The sequence below is a fragment of the Sinocyclocheilus rhinocerous genome, unplaced genomic scaffold (genome assembly GCF_001515625.1).
Source record: "Sinocyclocheilus rhinocerous isolate Xijiao unplaced genomic scaffold, SAMN03320098_v1.1 scaffold37, whole genome shotgun sequence".
Taxonomy (NCBI): Eukaryota; Metazoa; Chordata; class Actinopteri; order Cypriniformes; family Cyprinidae; genus Sinocyclocheilus; species Sinocyclocheilus rhinocerous.
The window spans coordinates 222,780-244,327 of NW_015663585.1; the positions used below are offsets into that span (position 1 = coordinate 222,780).

Here is a 21,548-nt window from a genome sequence, read left to right on the forward strand (position 1 = left end):
ACACACACACACTCACACACGAGAGAGAGAGCCGCCGGCGGTCAGAGGTCACACTTTTGTCTCTCTGCTTCTTGTTACAGATCCAGAAGAAAAAGGAACAAATTGAAGAGGCCAAAAAAGAGCTGAAGGAAGCGAAGAAGGCTCATAAAGACGCTCCGTCTGACAAATCCAAGAAGTAAGGAGTCTTTTAAATGCTCCTGGACTCAAGGTTAGAGCCGATGATCCTCTGCCAGCAGCGTTTGTGCTTCAGACCGATCAACAGCCAAAAGAAACAAACAAACACTGCTGCTGTTTATCTGCAATCTATTTGTGCCTGAAGACATTCACATTAAATCATTTCAGTTACTGTTTGTTCACGGAAAGTAAGTTGCACCGGGTCAATTGCATTAAATTGCATCAGTGTTTGTCACGTTTTATTATGAGTCATTGAAGCATCATAAACAGTAAGCATTTATTTTTGTCTCATGACAACAAATTAATTACATTTAATGTTATTCACAACAGAACAGGAATGAAAATTTAAAAAATGAAAAGTAAAAAAACAAACACATTACAGTGGCATTCATTAAATGAAATATGGCCGTTTTTAAGTCAATGTAAAATGTTGTCCTTTTCAGATTTATTACTGTTCACTAAAACTACTGAAACATTAATATATATATATTAGATGGAAGATTGCAGATAGTTGCCAGGGCAACATCTTTAATTTTCATTTAGTTTAAAGGGGTCATATGATGTTGCTAAAAAGAACATTATTTTGTGTATTTGGTGTAATGCAATGTGTTTATGTGGTTTAAGGTTCAAAACACATTATTTTCCACATACTGTACATTATTGTTGCTCCTCTATGCCCCGCCTTCTGAAACGCGTCGATTTGTACAAAGCTCATCGGTCTGAAAAGCGAGGTGTGCTCTGATTGGCCAGCTATCCAGTGCGTTGTGATTGGCCGAATACCTCAAGCGTGAGACGGAAATGTTACGCCCCTCACATACTGTTGATGCCGTGTCCGGCCGGAGCGACGAGACAAAAACATGAAAACCCATTATAAACGAGGCATTTGTTGCATCCAGTGGTGACATAATTACGCATTATAATGACTTATACTGTCTTTGGGAACTGCCCAACTTGATAGAACAGCCTTTGAGCACAGACCCATTGTAGGCTACTCTGCAGGTTCAGGAAACAGTCCAGTACTAAATTACTAACTGGAAAGTAAATTAAACCTAAAACTTAAATAAAAATAATAAATGAGACCTAGTATTACGTCTATAATATTATTTATACTATAATATTAAAAAATGTGTCCCTGCAGCACAAAAGCAGTGTTAAGTCGCTGGGGTATATTTGTAGCAATAGCCAACAATACATTGTATGGGTCAAAATTATACACTTTTCTTTTATGCCAAAAATCATTAGGATATTAAGTTAAGATCATGTTCCATGAAGATATTTTGTAAATGTCCTACCGTAAATATATCAAAACTTAATTTTTGATTAGTAATATGCATTGCTAAGAACTTCATTTGAACAACTTTAAAGATGATTTTCTCAATATTTAGATTTTTTTGCACCCTCAGATTCCAGATTTTCAAATATTGTCCTATCCTAACAAACCATACATCAATGGAAAGATTATTTATTCAGCTTTCAGATGATGCATAAATCTCAATTTCACAAAACTGACCCTTATGACTGGTTTTGTGCTCCAGGGTCACAAAAATATAAAAATTATAAAAGCATATAACAGAATTACTAATATTTTTAACAGAAATTAAAATGAAAACTGAAAGTATAAAAATAAAAGCTAATTTAGAATGTTAATAAAACTGTAATAGTAAATAAATAATACAAAACATAATGCTGGTTGATTTTAAACCGAACACACAGCGTTCATTATGAGTTGATGAATGGAGTCTGATCTGATGACCAGCTCCTCATCCGCCTGTGTGTATGTGTGTGTGTGTGTGTGTGTGTGTGTGTGCGCGTCAGGCTGCTGGAGAAGAAGGAGAAGGCTGTTCAGAGACTGAGTGAGCAGCTGAAGAAGCTGCAGCTGCAGGAAACCGATCATGAGGAGAACAAGGTCATCGCTCTGGGCACGTCCAAACTCAACTACCTGGACGCATGCATCACTGTGGCCTGGTACAGCTACACACACGCACACACACACACATACACACTCACTCACTCACACACACACACTCACTCACACACATACACACACACTCACTCACACTTCACACAGACACACACACAGACACACACACACGCACGCACAGACACACTCACACTCAGACACACACACACACTCTCACACACACACACACACACACACACTATTGTGTAATTTTATTGAAGTATTATGTGAAAATGAAAGTAATCAATATATAAATTAATATGCTGAATTATGTTAACCCTGGATGTCATAGAACGAACTCACACACAGACACTCACTCATTCACTCACACACAGACACACACATTCACTCTCGCTCGCTCGCACGCACGCATGCACACACACACTCATTCGCGCACAGCCGCACACACAGACACACACACACTCCTTTTCCACCGTCATGAGTGCTGGTGCTCATCGTGACCCCATTTTTCTAGCGAAATAAGTTGGCAAAAAACTGTATAAATCCCCTTCACATGATAATGATTAAGATGTAGTAAAAAAAAAAAACTCTCCACAGGAGTTCACAATACTACTATAACGATCACTGGAATCACTTTCAGAATGTATATTTTCTAGCTGATGAATGATAAAAACAATTATGAAAAACATACATGTGCGTTAAACTCGTAAGTACGACCTTGACCTGAGTGCATCAAAACACCAGCACCATTTGGGAGGAAAAAACATCATTTACTGTCATAAAAGAGAAACTGCAGCTACTGATGATGCATTGATTGATAGGCTGTATGTGAGTCTCTAATCGCGTGATGTTGTTCTGTAGGTGTAAGAAACATCAGGTGCCCGTTGAAAAGATCTACAACAAAACCCAGAGGGACAAGTTCGCCTGGGCCATCGACATGACTGACGAGAACTTCCAGTTCTGAAGACCAGCCCGTGCTTCTGTGTTAATGATGTGCTGTGTGATGATTTGTGCTGTTTTGTTTTTTTGAATCAATGATGCTAGCGTCTCCAGTAAAGCCTCTCGTTCATCAGCTCGCTGTTCTTTCTTCTGAGCGACAGCTGCCAGTCTCTAGTTTGCATTATCAGCCTCGAACGCTTCAATACAAGTCACTTCAGAATAGTGCAGAGGTTTTTATAGCAGGGCTTCAATATTGATCAGCCGCTTCTACGTGCTGGGTTTAAATGAGGCTGAAGGTGTGACTCAGAATGTCAGCGTGACGCGAGAGTCGAGATCTGGAGGATCATCAGAGAGATCGGGATTTGGGCCGGATTAGAGTTTCTCTGAGAGGAACGGTTGGGAATAATAAGCGCTCTGGGATCTGCAGTCTGTTTGCAGGAGCGTCGTGACCCGCTAATATCGCATTTATCACTGCAACAAAACACTCGAGAGATCAGTGTCGAGCGTCTCAAACACACATCAGAAATCAGTGTAGTCGTTCTTCGTTTGAGCGTTTCGGTCAAGAAACGCCATTCTGTCCTCTGAGTCCATTAGTTTCATTCATCCTTCAGGTTCAGTTCCTCACACTCTTTGGCTTTATAACCAATGTTTGTTCATGCATTTGATTTTTCTCTACTGTAAGTGTTAGACTGTAATGCCGCTGATGGTTTCGTTGTGCTGGTGAATCTTATTTTTTTTAAGGAGTCGCCGTGTTCTGAAGGTTTTTAATGTTTAAAAATAATATTTAAATGCTTGTGTGCAATCAAGTGTTACAGAAACATGCTTCTTAACAACACCCTCACCTAAATCATCTTTCTGCTTCATCTAATTTTCCGAGGTTTCCAGAGGCTTGAAGAGCACCCACCTTTTCAAAATCAGACTTTTTATTTAATTTATTTTTGTTTACATTTTATTTATTTATTTATTTATTCTTTTATTGCTTTTTATTTTCTTTTTACAATTTTTTTTATTTTTAGTTTACATTTTATTTATATATATATATATATATAATTTTTTTTTTTTTTTTTTTTATATATATATGAAATATTTTAATTCCCAAGGACCCATATATATATATATATATATATATATATAATATTATTTTTTATTTTATTTTTTTTTTTTTATCCATTTCCCCTACAAAGTTCCCAGAATTTGGCTCAGATGATCTTCAGTCCAGATGCTCTCTTGATTTCAGAAATCGTTATCTAGTCGTTTGCAGATGTGGTTAATTAGTCAAGATGGCAATTAAATCCTATGGCTGTATTTTGGCACTGAATCTCCGCTCGAATGACAGACACAGTCTTCCAGAGATGGACCAGTTCTTCTCTGTATTTGAGCTGTGCTTTAACGGACCATGACAGACAGTAATGATATAAATGACTTTATTTATTCAGCTCAGCTGCTTCCCCTTCTTTAATTGTTCAGAATCTGAGTTTCTGGCAGCTTCCCAGCTAACAACATTGTTACGCAGATGTTATTCCTCAATGTTCAAAACGTCCAGATTTTTAAACCATCTGAACTTTTTCTGGTTATGTGGAACGTAAAGGGAACTTTCCATCGTTTTGATCGTTACTTTTGAATGTTACTTGTTTCAGAACATTCAGAGTTGGCTCAGATGATCTTCAGTCCAGATGCTCTCTTGATTTCAGAAATCGTTATCTAGTCGTTTGCAGATGTGGTTAATTAGTCAAGATGGCAATTAAATCCTATGGCTGTATTTTGGCACTGAGTCTCCGCTCGAATGACAGACACAGTCTTCCAGAGATGGACCAGTTCTTCTCTGTATTTGAGCTGTGCTTTAACGGACCATGACAGACAGTAATGATATAAATGACTTTATTTATTCAGCTCAGCTGCTTCCCCTTCTTTAATTGTTCAGAATCTGAGTTTCTGGCAGCTTCCCAGCTAACAACATTGTTACGCAGATGTTATTCCTCAATGTTCAAAACGTCCAGATTTTTAAACCATCTGAACTTTTTCTGGTTATGTGGAACGTAAAGGGAACTTTCCATCGTTTTGATCGTTACTTTTGAATGTTACTTGTTTCAGAACATTCAGAGAACATTCAAACAACGTTAGATGAACGTCCAACAAAAACGTTTCAGGAATAAAGCGTTCCATGAGCAATGTATAAATAACGCTTTGAGAACCTTATTAAACACCAAATAACTAAACGAGCTGATTTATTCAGAGGAACAGAGAACAAACACGGCTGTAGCTTCTGATGAATACTGTCTGTGACTTCATTCCCTCAAGAGTGTGTACAGTTCCTCTGTGCTTTAAATGAAACGCACTCTTCAAAATAAAGGTGCTTTGGATTATTAAAGGAATAGTTCACTCAAATTAACATTAGCTGAAAATTCACTCGCCCTCAGTTCATCCGAGATCAGGATGAGTTTGTTTCTTCATCAGGTTTGGAGAAATGTAGCACTGCATCAGTGTCTCAGCTTCGCCGCTGTCGTCTTCAGTGATCTTACTGTGAAAATGAGGCTTCAGCTGGATGCATGCAACCATTTCTCTAACTAAAACCTTTTGTGCCGCCTCCAGACGTTACATTTACGGGGAATCTGATTAAAACGAGACGAGCAGAGCACAACTGAATTAAGCATCTCATCTGGAGACGGACGAGAGTGTGCGCTCGTCTGATTCTGCCTTGTGAAAATGAGTTTCTGTGCGAGCGTGAGAGTGTCGTGGCAGTCTGCCACTGAATATTGAACGGCACCGAGCTGTTTCTGCTGCTTACGGAGGGATGAAATGCTGTCAGAAGCAAAACTCTGGGCCTGTAGATCCAGCAGCTGCTGGGACGTGCGTCTCGAGTCAGATGCTGGAACATTTACAGCTGTTGCAGTCTGCGTGAGCTGGGTTTGGGATGTATTTTTCATGTGTCTGCGCCGTCCTTTTAGGAGGACCAGCTAATTATCCTTTCTGGCCTAACAGCAGACACGGAGTCTAGTTTTGCTCATGCATTTATTCATCGTATCTCACAAAGCCACGGTCTTCCTCTGATTAAAGAAGCGCTGCTTTAGAGGAAGCCCTGTTAGTTTCCAGCGTCTCAGGCGTGTTCTGTAAATGCTTGGGTTAGGGTCAGTGACCTCGGTGACCTCTGACCCTGACTGACCGGCACTGTGAGGAACCGTCTGTTCTAGAACTTCATACATGCACACACGCAATCACATCCAGCTTGTTTCACCATCAAAGCTCATGAGTTTATTCATTTTTTATTGATTTGTGGAGTGAAGCATGAGCTGGAAATTCAGCCTATAAAACTACAAGCAGAAAACATGTTTAAATCCTACTGTATCATATCATAAGGCCTTTAAATCATCAAACTCTGCTGTTAAACCTGTCTCTGGTTGATAGTTTAGAGTGTTTTATCCAGTAAAAGCTCTTTTAGTGTAATTGTACAAACGTCCAGCTTCAGCTGGAGCTTCTTGTGTCAAATCTAGACTGATTTTGATCAAGTAAGCGTCAGAATAACGTCAGTAATATCTCCAGATGAACACTTACTGCACTGAAGCAGCTCAGCTTTACTTGATTCTCCATCAATCATGTTTTAGAGTCTCAAATCTGATCCTCAGGACATTTTATCTCAGTATCTGCTCTATACTGTTAGAAAGATCTCATTGATTTACACAGAAATATCAGCATCTGCAGCAAATGCAAGTCTCTGAATAAAATCGAGCTCCATATGAGCCATAAAGCCTGATGCATCAAATATGATTCTCAGCAAAAACACATGCAAGCTTAAATCTCGTCTACAGGTTGACTTCTATTTTCCCGAGTGCTGTTTAAGGCCTCAGCTCTGTTCCTGACCCGTGTGTTGCTCCTGCAGACGAGTGAAGTGTTTCCTGTTTTCCTCTCATCTCAACACGTATATTGTGGTCTTCTCAAACCAGAGACGAGCGTCTGATAATCTCAGACTGATCTCAGGCCCGAGGAGCCTTATGAGAAAAGAGCTGCTAAATGACAAATAACCAAATAAGCCACAGCTGAGCCACGCGTCACAGATCCGCTTCAGCAAAACAAATCGCCCTCATCATGGAGATGTATAAAGAACAGGCGCATGAATTAAAGATGAGCAGTAATTGAACACTCTGGCAGGCCATTACAGCGTTCCTTAACATCAGCGATGGCATGAATGAGCGTTTAAAGCACGATTACAGTAAACCGCTCAGGCTGAAGACCCTGTGATGCTACAGTAAGATTCATCAGTCGTTTTGTTTTGACCTTGCATTGAAAAAAGATGCCACAGAAACTATCTCCTCTCAGAAATTGCTAGTGAGTTTAACAAATAATGATGTAAAAAAAAAAAAATGCACATAAATGGCAACACATTGAATTAAAGATGATTTTCAAAATAGTAGTGCTGTCAAACAATTAATCGTGATCCAAAATAAGTTTTTGTGTACTGTTTATATTTATTATGTATATATAAATACACACACAGTATATATTTTGAAAATATTTACATGCATATATTTATATTTAATATTTAAACATTACATTCTTCTTAAATATATACATGCATGTGTGTGTATTTATATATACATAATAAATATACACAATACACGCATATATTATGTAAACAAAAACTTTTATTTTGGATGCGATTAATCATTTGAAAGCACTAAAAATATAGTATGTTCTTCAAGGTGCCACCAATACAATAATACCTGTATTTACAACTTCAAAAAGTTTTTTTAATACTGTATTGTACTTAGATTTGTACTGTACCGTGGTACTCCTGTCTCCAAATACCATGGTCAAATTCAGTACTTTTTTTGTAAGTGATATTTTACTACACTGAAAGAAAAACGGTGTAGAAACAATTTTCACTCAGAAATTACTAGAACATTTTGCAATTAATAACAAAGAAACAGCAACTTTAACATGAAGTTTCAAAGTAGAAAGACTGAAATAGTATTTTCTTGTAAAACATACTCCAAAAATCTGATCTGTTTTGTTGATATGTTTTCTATATCTATGTATTTTAATATTTACCCAGCTAACAGGGAACGTTCTGACAAGGTTCTCTCAAAGTTATTATCTGGTCTTTATAATGTTCTCAAAACTGTAACAGATCGGCCAGGCTCCACCACCACCCAATCACAACGATCCCTCTCACTCCCATAATGTGTGATAAATGTGATACAATTAAATGTTCCCTTAATGCATGAAATGAAAATAATTTAAATAAGATGTTTTGAATGCTCAGTAAACATTAAGAAATAACATTTTCACAATTTAATGGCAACGTTATAGCAAAACATTCTCCAGTTGCACTAATACGAGAATACCACTGTATTACCATGATGCCATGTGCAAAAACATGGTATTGCATGGTACAGTTCAATCATATCATAAGATAGAAAGTGCATGATATTCATTAGTGAATTAATGACTGGCTGTGTGATAAACTGCTTTCATGCGAGTCGCCTAATTGTTTCAAAAGTCGCATGTCATTAAAATGAAATACAAGAGAAGAGTAAAAAATTCATAAGATCTGAAACGGCTTACAGTCAGAACAGAATCACGTCTTCATTTCTGCTTCTGCTGCCAGAGTCAAACTCCTGCGCTGTACATGTCATGATGTGAAACTTATCATCACAGACACACACACACCTGCTCTTATGTACCTGCGCTGATCACGACACACTCACTCACTCACTCACACACACACTCTCTCTCTCTCTCACACACACACACACACACACACATAACCATGGTTTTACTACAAATAAAACCAAAAAACCATGCTTACTGTAGTTAAACCATGGTAACCACAAATTAACCATGGTTTTGCTACACTAACCATAGTTTAACCATGGTATTTGTAGTAAAACTGTGGTTATGCAAATGGTAATCAATACGCCAAAAACAAACATGGTTACTACCCTTTTACTACAATAAAACCATAGTTAAATATCGTAAGGGATGTTATTGTTAAAACAAAAGTAGCAATACTTTTCCTAGTTAATAATATTATTTATTAATAACAGTAATATGAATTATTCCAATTATAGTCCACAATATTGTTCCCATCTCACAGTTTAGTTCTAACAAAGTGATTCCGTTCAGTGGATTGATTTTCGTTTTGACCGAGTCATTAAAAGAATCGGTTCAAACGAACGGCTCGTTCGCGAGTCAGGCTTCGCTAGAAGCGGAGATTCTCCTCAGACTGAAGTCAGAAATGAAAGGTGTTGCTCTCACGATGACGCTCGCACTGCTTCCTCTGCATTTACGCTCTTTCAGGACTCTAAAGGCTGATTCTGAGGATGTAACGACGAGGAAAATCACATTTATTCTGTACAGAGCGGATGTGAAACTTTAACGCGTTTAACATCTTCACGAGAATCGTCTGTTACGCGAAACTTTCTCTGTTTTTTGTGAGAGGATTTGTTGTTAAAATGCTGTCTTTATATTCTCTCGTCATTCTGTTTTCTTCAGGTGAGTAACTATGTGGATGTTATGCCTTGAATATTAATATTCCGGTAGAAAGGTGTGTTTGCGAGTCTGTAGGGGGGCGTAAAGGAATCATTTGCCACTGACTGAATCAAATGTGTGAGATTTGAAGATTCGGTTTGAATGAAGATGTTGATCAGGTAATTCTCAGTCATGCACTGACCATCTCTGATGATTATGGAGTGTAATCCGTGTGTGGTGTGGTGTGTGTGTGTGTGTTGTATGTGTGTGTGTGTGTGTGTGTGACAGACTCAGCTCACAGAACCCAGCTTATTATACTATCATGTTGCAGCTAAGGGAGGACACTTAATGTCGGAGGATTTCGATACAAGCCAAGAGAAGGCTAGTTTTCCTTTGCTAAAGTAAGGAAACTTAGCTTCCTTTGCTCCTGTTAACAATATCGTTTTAAATATGGATATTGTTTCTACAAAAAGGCATGGATTCGCTACAGGAGGCTTTTATCCACCCCCCGGAGCCGTGTGAGGCATGTTTTATTATGGATGCACACGCTTTATTTGACTTCTTTTGGACTGTTGAACGAAAACACCCATTCACTGCCATTATAAAGCTTGGAAGAGCAAGGATAATTATTAATATAACTCTGATTGGATTCGTCTGAAAGAAGAAAGTCATATACATCTAGCATGCCTTGAGGGTGAGTAAAACAAGGGTTCATTTTAATTGTTGGGTGCACTAACCCTTTAAATGCTTCAGTTTGTTTTTATATATTACATTATTTTATAAACCTAATAAATAATTGACCTCAAAAAGGGAATTCCTGAACAATATCTGCTTCATTTTTTCATACTATATTATATGATTATGTTCTGACTGATAACAAAAACAGAACAATGCCTGAAAGCTGCTGCCAATAAACTGTGATATAATGTGAGAAATGCTGAAGTGTCTGAATACATTTTGGTTTGACTGTATAATAAACACACAGTTATTCAAAACCTAAAGCTCTTCTTTCATGAGCTCCTGTGCACATTTCTGTACAAGATTGAAAGTTATTGGCTGAGAGATTCATGGCAAACACGAAAGCAAGATTGGAAACAAGTAAAGATTTTGTGTGTAAGCAGTTGTGAAGTCAACATGAAATCATTTACTTTCTAATGCATGTAAATAACTTGCTTAGTTTGATCAATCGCCGTTTCAATCAACATTCATCCCATTTCACAAAGAAATATGTCATACAATTATTTAAAATGAGACAAAAGATGTATTTAAACTTGGAAAAACTACTAAAAATCTGCATGCTTTATTTGAATTCATTATTCTTTCAAGAAATGATTTAAAATAAGACAAAACAAGCATTAAAATACACTAAAACAACTAAAAATCAAGATATGTCTTAATTTAATTCATTTTTCCTTGAAGAAATTATTTAAAATAAGAAAAAATATGCATTAAAATACAATAAAACAACCAAAAATCAAGATAAACAACTGAAAATGTTTTATTTTAATTCGGTTTCTTTCAAGAAATGATTTGAAATAGGACTAAATAAGCATTAAAATTCACTAAAACGACTAAAAATCAAGATATGTCTTATTTTAATTAATTGTTTTAAAAGAAATGGTTTAAAGTAAGACAAAACAAGTATTATTATATGCTAAAACAACTAGAAATGAAGATTTATTTTAATTAGGTGATGATTGAAAACTATTATTATTATTTATTTATTTAGTAAAAATACGTGTTGGATGGTCAAAGTTGAAAGTTTGGACACACTTGAATGAATGAATTAAAAAGCTCTGAAACTAAAGCACGCAGGGGTTCAAGATGACTTTAAATGATTAGTAAATTCACTAATTAAAAAGAGTAAAAACCCTGAGGAGCAGTCAGCTCCTAAAACTCCTGGAATCCTAAAACTTGATCATTTTCATTTCAAATATAATTATTTTAGCTACTTATTTTAATATCTTAGATATTACCAGGGGCCTTTGAGAAGCTCTGATCTGAAGCTCCTGAAAGAACTGAATTAGTTTAGTAAACAAATATGTGACCCTGAGCCACAAAACCAGTCGTAAGGGTCAATGTTTCGAACTTGCTTGCGAATAATCTTTCCATTGATGTATGGTTTGTTAGGATATGACAATATTTGGCTGAGATACAACTATTTGAAAATCTGGAATCTGAGGGTGCAAAAAAATCTAAATATTGAGAAAATCATCTTTAAAGTTGTTCAAATTAAGTTCTTAGCAATGCATATTACTAATCAAAAATTAAGTTTTGATATATTTACAGTAGGAGATTTACAAAATATCTTCATGGAACATGATCTTTACTTAATATCCTAATGATTTTTGGCATAAAAGAAAAATCTATAATTTTGACCCATACAATGTATTGTTGGCTATTGCTACAAATATACCCCAGCGACTTAACACTGCTTTTGTGCTGCAGGGTCACACATAATTTGCACCTGTATATGCATTTGAGTTCATGTGAGTTATGAGCTAAACTTCATCATCACATACTGTATGTGTTTAAGAGCATCATGATGTTGTTCGTTAGATCGCAGCATGGTTCCCGTGCATCGTCTGTGTTGTTTCCAGTTCACACACATGTCTGAAAAGCAAAGGAGCCGAACGCAATTGTAACGTGTTAAAATAAAACCCGGGGAAGCTGAAAAATACATGAAGCTTTCGACAGAAGAATGATTAATTCATGAAGTGCCATGCTCGCTGAAGTACAAGTCTGTATAATACATAACATTGTACTTAATTTGGGAAGTGACATCGCCTGTGATTAATTCATGCGAGCCGCCGGCTGTCACGCATTCATCCAGAGCTCTCTCTGAGACCAGACCCATGCGTTTCTTAACCTTTACCTGTCACCCATCCCTCAGAGGCGTCCTGCGTCTGCTTCACTATATTACTAATAAATCCTAATCTAATGACAAACTTTATGACAAGAGAGCACCTCAAAAATCTACATCGTAACAGGAGTTCTGACGTTTGTCACAAACATTGCATTGCATGGAAATGGCACATCAAAATAACATCGCAAAATGTTTTCGTCCATGAATTATTATAACCGTTTAAGTTTGGACAGTGCACTTTGACGTCTGTGTTGAAAGCTGGGAGTGGCAGTGTAAGGGTTAAAGAGTGTGATTTGAGCCGTGTCTGCTTCAAAGGTAATGTGGAAACAGTGTTTGTGAAGGCCAGCGCTGTGGAGCCGAGATGAGCTTTTTCTGATGGATTCATTTCTTTCATGTGTGCAAAGAGCCCGGGAAACATGTAATGCAATGTTAATGCATTCTAGTTCGGCCTGAATTATTGATGGCCGGGCGACTCGTGTAGAGGAGCTCTCTGATTGGTTGAGATGAAATCAGAGCCGCTCTGTAATCGAGGGACGCCGGGCTCTGAAGTGGCGATGACAGAATTATGATTCAGAACTGTGTCAGCTGCTCTCCACTCTTTAACTTCTCTAAAGGCTTTCTGTGCCGCGCTGCCGGATTGATCTGGACACGCAACTTTATGCCTTGCAAACTTGAAGGATTAGCGTAGTGTTACTTTAGTTTCTGTTAATATTTTAAATTAGATTTTATTTTTAGATTTTGTTTTAACTTTAATTTGAGTTAGTTTCTGTTAATATTTTAAATTAGATTTTAATTTTAGATTTTATGTTTTCACTTTAATTTGAGTTAAAGTTTTAGTAAATTTGTCATTTTTATTCATATTTTTTTATTGAATTTTTTTATTTTATTTAGTTTTATTTGAGAAGTTAAACTAAACAAAAATGCCTTGGAAACTAGCTGAAATAAAATGTTTTTTTTCTATTTTCTATTTCTATTTTATTATTTTACTAAAATGTTTTTTATGGTTTTAGTTTTAGTATAGTTAACTATAATAATCCTGGTTTAACTTTCTATTATTTTCTACAAATTCTACTGGTTTGTCACCAACATAATGTTATCATAAATTACTTTTTGTTGAAATCTGTCTCTAGTTTTTGACACTTTTTCGACTGACGCTTCCAAAGTTTATAACAAGAAAAATGGCTTATGATACACTGTAGTAAAAAAAAGTAACTTTCCTGGATTAAATTTTTTGAGAGAACTCAAAAATTCTTCATATTTCAGGTTGACTAAACTTAAAATGTTAACATTTTAAGTTAAAAACACTTAACACAAAAACACTTTCCCCCGGTTTCACAGACAAGGCTTAAGCTTAGTCCCAGACTAAAATGTAAATCTGAGCTGTTTAATCTGAAAGAAACTTGCACTGATTGATCTTTAAATATATCAGTGCCTTTGTTTTGTCTCAAGATGCACACCAGGCACGTCTAAGGCACGTTAATAAAAAATACTTAAATGTCCTGATTAAACTATGGCCTAATCCTGGTTTAGTCTAAGCCCTGTCTGTGAAACCAGGCCATAAAGTAAAACAAAAAAATGTGGATGCATCATCAAGAATGTGTTGACTACAAACCAATCAGTACATTATATCACATTGTTTCCAGCACAAGTGCGTTTAAGAATGTATAACGTTACTTTATTGCACATTTCTTTTGTAAAAAAGAACAAAGTAATTGTAAAGCAGCAGAACATGCACCAAGGGTTTATGAACTGATAACATGCATAGCTTAAATGCAGTGTAAGTCACTCTGGTTAAAAGCGTCTACCAAATGCATAAATGTGAATGTAAAAATATATTTACATCAAATACATAAAAATGCATTGCAAAGCCAAAACGGATCGTTCTTCAGCAGTGGGGTGAGCTACAGATGTAGTAATGGCATACGGCAGTCTTTATCAGATTGGCTCTGATGTGTGTGAGGTTCATATACTCTACAGATGAGTCTATGAACCCATCGGTTACTGGTGACCCGCTCTGATGGTTTAGTTCTTGCTTGTATTGGAAGGGTTTTGTTTGCGTTCGCTCCAAAGCTAAATCAGATTCAGATGTGCTGAATAATCTGATCTTTCCGGCTGCGTGGCATGGACGTGTGTGTGAAGCAGAATCAGCTTCTCTGTGCTGATGCTCATCGATAACCTCTGTATGATTAACCAGTTTAATATGTCAGGTCACGTTTATTTATATAGCGCTTCTTACAACACTGTTTGCTTCACAGCAGCAGTAAAGACACCAACCGCTTCGGCGTCAAAGCTTTTCAATCAGGATTCAGTGTTTTTATGGATATTTGGTTTTGTAATAGTCTGTCTCATACCCCTTTGTTCTTTGGTTTTTATTTCCTCTGGTAAACCAAAAATATATACTAAGGCAGAAAATAAAAAATTCTTTATTAAAATTATTAATTGCAACTTTTTATATCACAGTTCCGACTTTTTTATTGCAAATCTAATTTTATATCTCACAATTCAGACCTTTTTTCTTTTCAAAATTTTGATTTTTTTTCTCAGAATTGTCAAAATGGTAATATAAAGTCAGATTTGCAATATAAAGTCAAAATTGTGATGTAAAGTCAGAATTGAAAAATATAGTCAAAATTACGTGATATAGTCAAAATTGCAAGATATAAAGTCAAAAGTCAAAATTGCGATATAAGGTAAAAATTGCGAGATATAAAATCAGATTTGCAATAAGTCAAAATTATGATGTAAAGTCAGAATTGCAAAATATAGTCAAAATTGCGATATGAAGTCAAAATTGTGAGAAAGTCAAAATTGTGAGATATAAAATCAGATTTGCAATAAGTCAAAATTATGATGTAAAGTCAGAATTGCTAAATATTGTCAAAATTGTGATATGAAGTCAAAAGTGCGATATGAAGTCAAAATTGTGAGATAAAGTCAAAATTGTGAGATATGAAGTCAAAAGTCAGAATTGCGATATAAACTCAGAATTCCAACTTTTTTCTTGTAATTCAGTTTTACTCGAGTTTATATCGTGCAATTATGATTTTCAATCTCAAGTTTTATTAGAATTAAGAAAAGTCCAAATTGTGAGATGTTGCAATTACCTTATTTAATTTTATAATTTTTAATAATTTATGCATTTAGCAGACGCTTTTATCCAAAGCGACTTTCAGTGCATTCAGGCTATACATTTTTTACCAGTATGTGTGTTCATCACCTTACCTGTGATGGAAGCAGGTTTCCATAATATACAAATAAATGACAGAATATATACAAATATATGACAAAAAAATTATACAAATAAAAAGAAAAACTTCTGCAAGATGTGTTTCTAATTGAAACAGTATATATATAATAAACAGATCATATGTAATATAAATAAGCTGTAGAATCAATAGATAACTCTTTAAAAATGACTACATGTGACCGTGCATGTTCGAGTCAAAGCCGAGTTGACAAAGAAAGTTGATGCTCAGCATCATGGTACCAACTAGACATGTGCCGGTATTCGGTAATGCGATATGTCACCATATTGTTATTGTGGGCACTTAAAAATACCGTGAATAATTATTTAGCCTATTACAAATTATTCAGATTTTTTGAATGCATTTTAAGAATAATTTTCCCATCAGTACTTTTCTCTGACAGCAGATGGCGCTGATGGAACAGCAGAAATGCAGCTATTCAGATTTGTGTGTTCGCTATGGTGTTCATCACAGCGCCAAATACTTCAATATTTAGACATAGGGCCAGTTTTACTAACAGCTTGCGCCAGCGCAAACCGTCTTTTGGCGTTAAAATATTACTGTCAGGTTTCACTAAAGACGCGCAGTGAGGAATTAGCGCTGTAAAGGCATGGACACAGTTATTTTTGCGCCTGACCTTATTGAATATGCATTTCAGACGCAAAATTTATGGGAGGAGAATATTAAAATGAATCACGCAACGCACAACATACAACATGCCCTAGATATTGTTTGAAAATATTTTGATTCTTTATCGTTCGGTCACACCTTACATTAAGGCTCCATTAGTTAATTAATTAGTTAACAAACTGCCAATGAAAGATTCTTCTAAACATTCATTAATCTTTTGTAATTTCAGAATTTAACAGCACGTTGTTAAAACCAAAAGTTGTAACTGTATTATTTAATGGAGCTGAGCTAACATGGACTATCAGTTGTATTTTGTAACAAAGATTAATAACTTGTGTAGCAAATGTAGCTATTGTTAATGTTAATGCATTAACTAAGGTTAACTAATGAGATCTTATGGTAAAGTGTTACCTATTGGTCTTTATTATTCTTATGCACTTTAATCTGTGTGAAATCTGTTTTTACTTTATGGTGTATTGCTTTATTGCATTTAAATGTTCAGTTCTCTTTGTTATAAGAAAAACCTGGTATATGACAACTCTTTTTTTGCAACTAAATCTCAATATCGCGATAATACCGTATACCGTGATAAAAGCAATAGCAATTAATCGCAACTTGAAAATTTGATATGGCTAGTTGGTACTAGCCAGATTGGAGTGGTTTGGTTTTGTCAACTGGAGACTAATCCTGTAACTCTGAATTAGTTTAACTAGCATCACGGTACAGGCCCGAGGAAGATGAAGAGTGAGTTTCAGATGATGTTTTTCAGAGTGAGCGCTGTGGAGTCTGTCGGATCGTGTCTGCGGCGGATCTTCATCATGCTCCGGTGCTGCCGGCTCGGTCCGAGCGTCCGGTGCGTCTGCAGGGAGACTGGGTGAGCACGCGGTGCGAGGTGCGTCCGGGAGTCCTCTTCCTCACCCGACAGCTGACCTTCCACGAGGACAGCCAGACCTGGACCGGACAGTACGAGCACTTCTCTGACCCGGTCTGCCGTCACCCCACCTTCAGCATCTCAGCCAGCGGACGCTACAGCCGCGGAGCTCCATCTGCAGCCATCGGGGGCGCCGTCGAGTTCACCTTCACCGGTCAGTCACCGATATCACCAGCATTAACACATCACTCACATACTGACATGTGTGACCCTGGAGCACTAAACCAGCCATAAGGGTCAATTTTTCGAAATTGAGATTTCTACATCATCCGAAAGCTGAATAAATAGCTTTCCATTGATGTATGGTTTGTTAGGATCGGACAATATTTGGCTGAGATACAACTATTTGAAAATCTGGAATCTGAGGGTGCAAAAAAATCTAAATATTGAGAAAATCATCTTTAAAGTTGTTCAAATGAAGTTCTTAGCAATGCATATTACTAATCAAAAATTAAGTTTTGATATATTTATGGTAGGAAATTTACTAAATATCTTCATGGAACATGATCTTTACTTAACCCCTTAACTGTCACCGTCTCTTTTATTTTGTTGTCCTTTTTTTCTATCAAATATTTTTGTGAAAACCATTTTGAAATCGGACGTTGCGTTACCATGGAAATGGTACTTTAAAATCTTTTGGCGGTCTCCTCCCCCTTAGTCGTTATTTTGTATTTTGTAATATTGACAGAGAAATCTAGACATTTGTGACAGAAAATGCATTAAAAAAATTCAATGGAGTTTTGATGGCACCCGGTGGCTGTTTGTGGCTTAAATAAAATCTCACAGAAACATACATTTTTTTCATATCAACTTCAAATTTGGAACATAACTTATTTAGACATAAGGCTTTACTTTAATAAGAGACCAACCTTTCCTCTGTATTCCAAAGTGTTCATGAATTATAACAATTTAAGTTTGGATGGTGCACTTTAATGCCTATTTTAAAAAATGGGGGTGACAGTTAAGGGGTTAATATCCTAATGATTTTTGGCATAAAAGAAAAATATAATTTTGACCCATACAATGTATTGTTGGCTATTGCTACAAATATACCCCAGCGACTTAACACTGCTTTTGTGCTGCAGGGACATTTGAAGTGTATTTGTGACTCTGTATTTGCACACATTTCCAGAACATAAATCTGAACATTGGATGAATCCAGGTTCATAATTCTTGTCTGATTTTGTCGTCATATTAGAGTTAAAAGTTTTTCCAAAGGGGATTCTGGATTTCTCTTTTTATCACTCTATAAATCAGAAAATGCTGTCAACAGACAGAAAACAAACACATCTTCACCATGTTTCTGGAGTAAAATGTTTATAAATCAGTGTGAATGAAATATGAACAAACCTTCAGAATATAGAGAGGAATAAAACTGTAAGGTTTGGTGAATGTAAGAGAAAAACTCTTTAAAGTTATGGACTGGAATTGAAATCTACAGAAACAAAAAGATAAAATGCAATAAAATTAACACTTAAATGTGTATTTTAGATGTTTTCTATGAAAGCTCATTTCCACCATGGAATAACTAAATAAAAAGCTAATTGGCACTTTTTCATCTCACAATTGACTTTTTTCTTCCAGTTCTAAGATGTAAGTTAAATAAGATAAATACTCACAATTCAGTTTTTTTTTTTTTTTACCAACATGGAATAAAAAAAGGTAATTGCAATGTTTTATATCACAATTCTGACTTTTTTCTGGAAAGTTTCACTTCGTATCTTGCAATTCTGACTTTTTTCCCACTATTTTTTTCTTCTCAGAATTACAAGAAAAAAGTCAGAATAATGAGGGAAAAAAGTCAGAATTGTGAGATAAAAAGTCATAATTACCAACGCTCTCCATTGACTCTGTATTGCGGGAAGCTGCCTACTTGTCATTTCTGACTTGTAACAAAAACAGAACGATGTCTAAAAGCTGCTGTGTGAAAGGTGTACAGCAAACAAGCTACAAAACCCAGAACTACGTTTGTATAAGCTGTCGACCCAAAAAAAGAGAGTTTAAGGACACAAAAGTGGAGTGCATCGTGTCATATTACTCTGAGAACTGCGCCCACTGGAGGGAAACGTGATTATTTTAATCATGTCAGAGGATTATTTCACCACTCGATGTGAATCTGAGAGGAGGAGATATACTGAGAAACTAATCTTTATTGGCCTGTCAGTGCCCCTTTTCCTTACCTTGCTTTTGTTTGAGAAATGATCTAACTGAACGGCCCAATGTGAAATACCCTGACATCTACAACTATTTGTGTCCTAAAACGCGTTTTTGGGTCGACAGCTTATAAAAATGTAGTTCTGGGTTTTGTAGCTTGTTTGCTTAACACCTTTCACACAGCAGCTTTCAGGCATTGTTCTGTTTTTGTTATCAGTCAGAACATAATCATATAATATAGTATGAAAAAATGAAGCAGATATTGTTCAGGAATTCCCTTTTTGAGGTCAATTATTTATTAGGTTTATAAAATAATGTAATATATAAAAACAAACTGAAGCATTTAAAGGGTCAGTGCACCCAACAATTAAAATGCAATATCCATATTTAAAACGATATCAACAGTTTTGTGTCACGTTTGAGTCTCGCGAAAACCAACGTTTGTTAACAGGAGCAAAGGAAGCTAAGTTTCCTTACTTTAGCAAAGGAAAACCAGTCTCCTCTTACCTTAAAACACCCATTCACTGCCATTATAAAGCTTGGAAGAGCAAGGATAATTATTAATATAACTCCGATTGGATTTGTCTGAAAGAAGAAAGTCATACACACCTAGGATGACTTGAAGGCGAGTAAAACATGGGGTAATTTTCCTTTTTGGGTGAACTAACCCTTTAAGGGGTTAAAGAAGTGTTTCTAATCGTGTGCATCTGCAGTGACGCACATGACGGTGACGCCCATGGATGTGGCCACCACGTCTCTGCTGAACATCTTCCGAGGTCGCGAGTGCGGGTCCGAGGGCTCGTGGCAGCGGGGTGTTCCCCAGGACGTGACCTCCACCTCGGGCTGCGCGGCGCTGGGCGTGCGTCTGCCTCACACCGAGTACGAGCTCTTCCGCGCCGGCCAGGACCCGTCTGGACACAACCTCCTCTACAACGGCCAGAGACCCAGCGACGGCTCCAGTCCGGACCGGCCCGAGCGACGGCCCACCAGCTTCCAGCCGCCGCTGATCCGCTGCAGCCGCGGGGGGCGAGAGCGAGAGCAGCCCTTCAGACTGAGCGCCGGTGGCGGCTCAAACGCTCTCCACACACTCGCCGCTGCGCTCGTCCTGCTGCACACGCTCATGTAGCCACACCGAGAACGTGACTTCACCAAGACATAGGCCTAACCCTATCCCTACCCATAACTTATCCCTAAAATCAGAGGGGAATGATAGTTGACTAACAAGGGTGTAGAAGCACCTCACTCTGGTTGTAAGGCTACAATTGACTTGTCCTGTAAACTTATCCCTCAATTCTGATTGGTTGATTTGAATGTTGATCCAGGAACATTTTGCACGTGGTGAAATCACATTCACCGGGTTGGGTCTATGTTTTGGGACAATAATGTTGATCCAGGAACATGTCTGTCTTGGCAAAATCACGGCGAACGTACGGAGAGACACGCTGATCGGCCCGTTTATCAATGTTTGCACTAGTTCACGAACAGTGTTGGGGAAAGTTACTTTTAAATGTAATGCATTACGATATTGCACTACTCTCTAAAAAAGTTACTAATTACATTACTTGGTTACTTTTGCATTACTTTTTAAATCCGGGCAGGGCTTGCTTTTTGTTTTTAATATAAAAAGTTATATTTTTGGCAAACGTAAAAGCCCTTTTGCACCAAAAGTGAAATGAATACGCCTCAGGCTGAAGGAAAATTAAATTCACATGTGTACAGTAGAACACAGGATAAGAAAATTCAACACTTCAGTGAAAAATATATAAATAAAAAATATATAAATAAAAAAATATATAAATAAAGCACAAATGTTATCTAAAGTAATTTTTGCTTATTAGTATGGTACTAGTATTAATAACTGGATCATTGAAGATCAGCAGCAAAGACATTGGTTAATAAAATGGGATTAAATCCATAAAGTGTATTTGTATTATTTAACATATTTAATTTTTGCTGGTTTGCGTCATATTCTGAGTTTGCATTTCAGTTTTTATTTATTTTGAGGTATACTGAATGTGTTTTTTCTGTTCACATTTATTCTAGAGCTACAGTAACATCATGTTCACACAGAGCTGTTAGTCAGTCAATGGGAAAACAAAGAAACTAGCGTTACTTATTTGAAAAAGTAACTTGGCTATTTTCTTGTAAACTAAAAAGTAACGTGTTACTAGTTACTTGAAAAAAGTAATCTGATTACGTAACTCACGTTACTTGTAATGCGTT

The 21,548-nt window shown here is 36.6% G+C and overlaps 2 protein-coding genes across 7 annotated transcripts in view; both read left to right on the forward strand.

Annotated features, from left to right (window-relative positions):
- The window catches only part of top1mt (DNA topoisomerase I mitochondrial), a 19,243-nt gene extending 15,293 nt beyond the window's left edge, over positions 1-3,950 (forward strand). For 5 of the 6 annotated variants that reach the window (XM_016539343.1, XM_016539344.1, XM_016539345.1 and 2 more), the window contains 3 exons: positions 81-175; positions 1,990-2,139; positions 2,957-3,948. In XM_016539343.1, coding sequence (XP_016394829.1) covers positions 81-175; positions 1,990-2,139; positions 2,957-3,059 — 348 coding nt within the window. In that variant the 3' untranslated portion in view covers positions 3,060-3,948. Of the gene's footprint in view, positions 1-80; positions 176-1,989; positions 2,140-2,956 lie in introns of all 6 variants that reach the window. The other variant, XM_016539349.1, reaches the window with a different exon arrangement.
- A 12,583-nt stretch (positions 3,951-16,533) lies between these two features.
- Positions 16,534-20,517, forward strand: LOC107728989 (protein APCDD1-like). Its single transcript, XM_016539334.1, has 3 exons — positions 16,534-16,554; positions 17,010-17,325; positions 20,039-20,517. The coding sequence occupies exons 1-3, from the start codon at positions 16,534-16,536 to the stop codon at positions 20,449-20,451; spliced, it is 750 nt and encodes a 249-aa protein (XP_016394820.1). The 3' UTR covers positions 20,452-20,517.
- Positions 20,518-21,548: the final 1,031 nt, after the last annotated feature.